Raw genomic sequence first — 6,777 nt, forward strand, 5'->3', positions numbered from 1 at the left:
AACGGAACCGAGGACGAGGATCCTCAACGCGCGGCACACGGGCGAGAACACGATAGCGACGACGTCATCCCCATGGGTTAACGACTACGTACGATCACAACGACTTGAACGGCTTCTCCTTCCCCTTCCCCTGCAACGCCTTGATCGCGAGCGCGAGCTCCTCCGCGAAGAACGGGTTTTGCTCGTCGCTGTTTCGAAACGCCTCCTCCGGCCACAGCTCCCTCAGCGCTTCTAACTCCTCGGAGATGTCCTCGAACATCATGCTCGGCTCTTGCTCCACGAGCTTATCCGCGTTCACGCCCGGCAGCTGGCTCTTGATCGCCGCCACGGACCGCCGCGCGTTCGCCATGATGACGTCGCCGTCGCCCGCGAGGAGCAGCCGAGGCTCCGCGCGGAAAATCACCGCCGCGTCCGCCCGCGGGACGAGCTCCTTCAGCGCGGCCATCCTCTGCGCGATCACGCTTCTCGGCGTCTCTAATATCGCCGGGAACACGTGCGCGACCGCGATCGCCTCCGTGGGCGTGCACAGCAAGAGCCCGGACAGCGCGAGGACCCTCGACGCGATGTCCGCGGGCGTCGACGCGCACGACGCGGTGGCTTCCCTCGCCTCGCTCGCGGTGATGGCGCCGAACCCTCCGACGAACGCGGCGGCGTTTCCTCCGCCGCCCCACCCGCTCAGGAGCTCGTCTCTGTAGTCCCCGACCTCGTCCGCGGACGCGTCCACGAGCGCGAGGGTCTGGGTCTGCGACGCCGTCGTCGTCGCGTCGTCGTCGTCGTCGTTCGCGGCGGCGGCGGCGTCCTCTTCCTTCGCCTTCGCCGCGGCGACGCGCAGCGACAGCGCGAGCCCCATGACGTCGCCGGTGATCGCGCGGACTTGCCCCTCCGTCATCGCGAGCGACGCGTCCCTCGCCGCGCTGAGCCCGACGCCGCCGACCGTCTTCGCCCTCTTCCTCGACGCCGCCGCGGCGGCGCCGTCCTCCGCGACGTTCCTCCAAAACGCAGCGCACTCCGCCTCGCCGTCGAGGAGCTCGCGTCGCGCGTCGTCGGAGAGCTCGCTCGCGCCGTCGCCGCGCTTGAACGCCTCCCACCGCACGTGCGCGTCCGCGACGCGGCCTTTGGGCAGCGCGCGCGCGGCTCGGCCGTCCTGCCGGCGGTACGGCAGCGCGTCCAGGAAGGCGCGGTACGCGAGCGCGATGGCGTCCCAGGCTTTGCGCGATCGCGTGCCCGGCGAGGGCGCGGACGCCCCGAACGTGTTCTGCGACAGCCAGTTGATCGTGTTGCTTATCCCCGGCAGGTTCTCCGCCCACGACGGCCCTCTGGACATGAGCTCCTCGCGGATCTTGTCGTAATCGCCGCCCCAGTCGTCGGGGTTGCGCTGCTGCCGCGACGCGCGCGTCGACGACGCGATCGCGCCTCGATTCGAGCTCGACGGTTCGCGACGATCGGTGGCGGGGCGCGGGGACGGGGACGGCGACGCGCGCGTCGTCGCGACGACCGACGCGCGATCGACGCGCGGCGCGGGCGTCGCGCGGTCACGGAGAGGACGCGCGCCGAGCGCGGCGGCGACCGCGCGCATCTCGGGCTGCGGAGGTGGAGCGCGCGCACCACTGGACAAGGGCGCCGGATACGCCGGAAGATCTCGCGCGACTGCCGAAACCGTCGTCACCGCGGATGACTGGAAGCGTGGTAACGGCTCTCTCTGGGAGCGACCGAACACTTCGCCTCCGCGCCGCGGGGTCCGCCGTGGACGATGTCGCACTTCCTGAACACGAAAGACACGCAGACGTTCAACTCCGCGCATCAGTTCATTCGCGCGGACGTGCGTCCTCCCCCTCGCGCCTCGCGTTCGCGTCGGTCGCTCCCGTCGTCAATGCGCGTTTGGATTTGGTGTCGTTGGTCGTCCTCCCGCGCGATCGCTCCCCGACAGCCGACCGACCCTCGCCCCTCCTCCCGCCGCGACGCGTCTTCTCGACCACCCCAGGGCGCGTTCATACGCCGAGTGCTGTCCAAGGATGAGTTCAACGACGTCAGGCACTTCGAAACGTGCTTCCTGCACGCCGTCGGCGGAGACGCGTTCGAGGACAAGATGGGCGGAAACGCGCACGTCGTCGCCGTCGTGACCGGGCACAACCTCCACGTCCTGAACGTGAACGCGCACGCGAAGAAGCTGTGCACCATACCGCTGCAGCACGTGCGAGCGATCGAGGACGCGGGGTCGTACCGCAGATTCACCGGGTTCATCAAGAGCCACGACAGCGCGAACAGGCACGGCAGGCGCTATGTGCTGACGCGCGCGGCGTGGAGCGACGAGGTGCGCGCCGCCGCCGCCGCCGCCGACGACGACGACGGAGAACGCGGAAGGGACGAGCACGGCGCGCGCGCGGAGATGGACGCGTACGACAGGGAGAAGGAGCTTCAGCGGCTCGACGCGATCGCGAACCGCAAGGCTGCGATCGCGAACGCGAGGGCTAAAGTGGGGAAGTTCTTCTCGAGACTCAACCCGAAGCGGCAGGCGAAGAAACAGCTCGGGGTGCCGAAGAAAGATAAAACCGCCGCCGCGGCGAACGACGCGGACGGCGCGCCCGCGCACGCGAAACGCCCGAGCGCGCGGCGGCGCTTCGACCGCGTCATGGGAAAAGCGTCGGGCAAGGCGGGCGCGGTCACCGAGAGCTTCAACGGGTTCATGCGAATGCCGTTTGGTAAATCCGCGGCGGCGAACGGCGTGCCGCTTCGGCAGACGCCGAGATTAAAACTTCCGCCGCCGCCGCCGCGGTATTTGACGCAGAACATATCCATCGTCACGATGGAACCGTCATCGCAGCTGATGTTCCACCTGAAACATCGCGTGTTAGAGACGCAAGCGCAGGTCGCGGTCTTGGCGGCGAAGGAGGAGGAGGCGCGCGGACGCGGCGGCGGCGGACGCGGCGGCGGCGGCCAAAGCGCCGAGTCGCCGCCGCCGCCTCCCGCGACGTCGTCGCGTCTCGGGATCCTCGCCTCGCGCCTCCCGCGCGATGTCGTTGACGGGTCCGAACTCGCGACGCGCGCGGTGTACGACGCGGAGACGAGCACGACGCGCGCGACGCGAGTGAGCTACGACGCGCTCTCAGTCGCCGCCGGGATGGCGGATTTCGTCGATCGCGTCCACGTCGACGTCGACGGGTTCTGCCACTTCGGTCCCCCGTCGCGCGCGCTCCCGCCCCCTCCCGGGACCCGCGGGGGCTCCGCCGCCGCCGCCGACGTCGTCGCGCGGGATGACGACGCGCCGACCCAGGGCGACGTGAACCGAGCGAAGCACGAGGCGAAGGAAGGGTTGCTTCTGTGCGCCGCGCTTCACCCTGCGATGCTCGCGGCGGCCGCGTCGTTGCGCGCGACGCGACGCGCCGAGGACGCGGAGCGCGTCGGGATCGACCCGTGGCACGATCTGATGTACGCGCGCGAGTTGTTCGACGACCTCGAGTCCGAGATTCTCGCGCCGAAATACGGCGAGCTCGTCGGCTCGCGGATCGTGCCGGAGACGTGCACGACGCTCGACGTCGACGACGTCAACGCCATCGCCGCGATGTCCGAGCACTTCAAACGGTCGCCGAAGTTACAATCGTACGCCCTCGGCGCTGTGGAATTTTTCGACGTCGTCATGAAGCGTCTCGCGGAGGCGTCGTGGGCGGCGTCGCACACGCCGGGGATTCTCACAGCGATGCGGAAGCGCCGGCGCGGGAAGCAAACCGGCGTGGACAATTGGGCGAGGATGTTCAAAGCCGTCGCGCAAGGCTCCGCGGCGCACCGCACGGTGCAAATGCTCACGTGGACGCGATCCGTGCTCGAAGGCAGCGAGGGCGCTGTGAACGAGCGAACGAGGATCATAACCGGGGAACCGCACTCGTTAGAGTCGCTCGTGCACGCGTTGTTCACGTTTTCCCCGCGGCGGCACCCGTCGATGAAGCGCGAGAAATTCTTCGAGAGCGCTTCGATGGACCTGACGAAGCTTCGTCACCCGGACGGCGCCGTCTCCATCGGGGTTCTAGACCTGATCGTGCACGTGCTGTTCGAGGCGATCATGCTGTGTCAGCACGCGTTCATGGCGCACTCTGGCAATGGGCACATCCCGAGCAAATTTCTCGTCGAGCACATCATCGAGAGGGAAGTGAGCGACGAGCTCGTGTCGTCGAAAATTTCCGCGATGTTCGCGCGGCTCGCGAACTTGGTCCTGTTCGACACGCACGGGCCCATACGCGGCGGCGACGCCGTGTGCGCTTACCGCTACGCATTCGTTCTGCAGCACTTCTTAGACGGCTTCGAAGCCGGCCGCGCGCGGCGCGCGGTGTTGGCCGCTTACGAGCACGACTTGACGTACGTCCTCTCTCAGCCGTGGCTCCGGCGGCGGAACGTCGAGGGCGACGTCTTCTTCGACGTCCACGCGCGGCCGATGTTCAACCGCGTCATGCGCGAGTGCATCCCGCGCGGTTTGATGTCCCCGACGTGGGAGCTGCGGTTCGGGCGGGCGGAGAACGACGGCGGCGACGCGTCGTGGGCGGCGGCGGCGGCGGCGGACGCGGCGGCGGCGGCGAACGTCGGCGGGGGGACCCGCGGGTTCGACGCGATGGGCGCGGGCGGGTTCGACGCGGGGAGCGCGGGCGGGTTCAACGGAGCGATGCCCCCGGAGGAGAACGCCGCGCCGCGTTGGACGCGCACGACGTATCGGTGATGGAGAGTCGCGCGGCGCGGCGGGGCTGAAAAATAGCGAGGCTAGACTTCCTTCTTTTTGCGACGAAGCGCCTCGTCAGATTTTAAATTCATCCGTCCACACGCGCGCGAGCACCGCCACCCGCGGGGAGCATGCCGCTGGCGTCGGACGCCAGGCCCGGCGGGGAGACGATCGCGGGCAAGGGCAAGGGCGCGATACGCTGGACCGCGCCGATGGTCAACACCCGTCGGCCCGAGGAGCCGCGAGGCGAGCGGCGACGCAAGAGCGCGTTGGACACCGGGCGATCTGCGACGAGCGCGCGCGGCCGCGCGCGCGAGAGAGCCGCGTCCACGACCGCCGGCGGCGGCGGCGCGCGCGTCCGCGACCTGGCATCCACGACCTGGTCGCCGCGACCCGCGGACGACGGCGACGACTTCAACGAATCCCTCGTCGAGCTCGCGGAGGAGTACGAGCGGGAGCTGTCCTTCGAGGCGTCGAACGGAGGACGCGGCATCGCGAACGCGACGACGTCGCGCGCGCGCGTCGCGAACGGCGCCGACGACGCCTCGAGGACCGTCATCGGCTCGATGATCCGACGGTTTCGCGAGGCGCCCGCGGCGGGGGAATCGCCGCGGCGACGCGGGACGAGAAGCACGGAGGAGGACGACGAGGACGACTTCGACGACTACGATCGCCGCGACGAAAGAGAAGGATTCGCGTTTTCGACGAGCCAGACGACGTCGCCGCCGGAACGCGACGACGCGCGCGACCCGCTCCCGTCCGACGACCTCGTGGACGAGCTCATCGCGTCGGTGTCCGCGCTTCGCGACGGCCGCCGCGCGCCGTTCTTCTCGGCGTCGCCGACGCCGAGCGCGAGCTCGTCCCGCCACCGCGTCGGCGGCGGCGCGAACGCGTCGAGCGAAGCGGACGTCTCCCGCGAAACGTGGCGGTCCTCCTCCGACGCCGGCGGCGGATCCCGCGGCGACGACGAGTGGTGGTTCGACGCCCCGGACGCGACGGACGTCTCGACGGCGTCGGAGTCCGGGCGCGGCGGGCGCGGCGGCGGCGGCGAGGAGGAGGAGGAGGAGGACATCCTCGAGTCGTGGAGACGGCGAAGGCGGCTGGAGGCGGCGACTAAGGGCGCGGCGGCGTCCCCCGCCGCGCGCGCCGCCGCCGCGGTCGCGGCGTTGGATCGCGTCGGTCCGGTGGACGACGACGAGTACCAGACCATCGTCGCGGCGACGAGGGCGAAACTTGAACTCGTCGCGAGCGACGTCGAGTCCGGGGACGCCGCGACGGCGACATGCGCGGCGTCCGCCGCGACGGCGACGACGACGACGACGACGACGGCGACGACGACGGAGCCGCCGCGCGAGTTCGATCCTCCCGCGTGGGCGCGCAAAGTAGACGCGGCGGTGGCCACGTCCGCGTCGTTGGAGCTCGTGAACGACGCGACGACGGACGCGGCGGCCGCCGCGGAGTCCCCGCGCGCGCGTCGATCGCTCGAGTTTGAATCTCGACGCGACGCGGCGAAGACGCGAGCGGCCGCGGACGACGACCGACGCGTACGCGAACGCGAACGCGAACGCGACGCTTCCGGGGCCGCGTCCACGTCGGATTCCGACCCGTCGTCGCCGAGCTCGTGCCGCGACGACCGCGACCGCGGACCGGACATCAGCGACGCGTTGGGGAACGTCGTGGGGGACATGTTGTTCGGCGGCGGCGAAGACGCGGACGACGACGGTTGGTCGAACCCGGGGTTGATGATGTTTCCGTCCACGCGCGGGGCGGCGGCGGGGGCGAAACCGCCGCGCCCGGCGCCGCCGAGGCCGCCTCGGTCGCCGGGGAGCAGCACGCGGTCGTCGCGGTCCGCGTCGCCGACGTCGACGTCGACGCGAGGCGGAGGCGGCGGCGGCGGCGGCGGCGAGGGCGGGGGGGGGTTGTCCCCGATCGAGCTCGTCGCCGCGGAGGTCCCCCCGCGCGCGCCACCCGTCGTGCACGACGACGCGACGCCGAGTTCGCCGGAACGTTCGCGAGCGATCGCGGCGTCCGCGGCGGCGGCGGCGGGGGGGGGGGGGGAACCCTTGGCTGCCCGC

General features: G+C 70.6%; 3 protein-coding genes across 3 annotated transcripts in view; 2 read left to right on the top strand and 1 right to left on the bottom strand.

Annotated features, from left to right (window-relative positions):
* Positions 1-94: 94 nt before the first annotated feature.
* Positions 95-1,576, bottom strand: MICPUCDRAFT_50311 (uncharacterized protein; the record flags this gene model as incomplete). Its single annotated transcript, XM_003055501.1, has 1 exon — positions 95-1,576. One exon carries the CDS (start codon positions 1,574-1,576, stop codon positions 95-97), a length of 1,482 nt encoding a protein of 493 aa, XP_003055547.1.
* A 174-nt stretch (positions 1,577-1,750) lies between these two features.
* On the top strand, positions 1,751-4,702 carry MICPUCDRAFT_50312 (uncharacterized protein; the record flags this gene model as incomplete). The annotated part of the gene is made up of 1 exon (XM_003054963.1): positions 1,751-4,702. The coding sequence occupies one exon, from the start codon at positions 1,751-1,753 to the stop codon at positions 4,700-4,702; it is 2,952 nt and encodes a 983-aa protein (XP_003055009.1).
* A 131-nt stretch (positions 4,703-4,833) lies between these two features.
* Positions 4,834-6,777, top strand: part of MICPUCDRAFT_37953 (uncharacterized protein) — a gene marked incomplete at both ends in the record, with an annotated part of 2,449 nt that continues 505 nt past the window's right edge. The window contains one exon of the mRNA XM_003054964.1: positions 4,834-6,709. Within this exon, the coding sequence (XP_003055010.1) occupies positions 4,834-6,709 (1,876 nt within the window). The remainder of the gene's footprint in view (positions 6,710-6,777) is intronic.

This window comes from Micromonas pusilla (genome assembly GCF_000151265.4).
Source record: "Micromonas pusilla CCMP1545 genomic scaffold MICPUCscaffold_1, whole genome shotgun sequence".
Lineage (NCBI taxonomy): Eukaryota > Viridiplantae > Chlorophyta > Mamiellophyceae > Mamiellales > Mamiellaceae > Micromonas > Micromonas pusilla.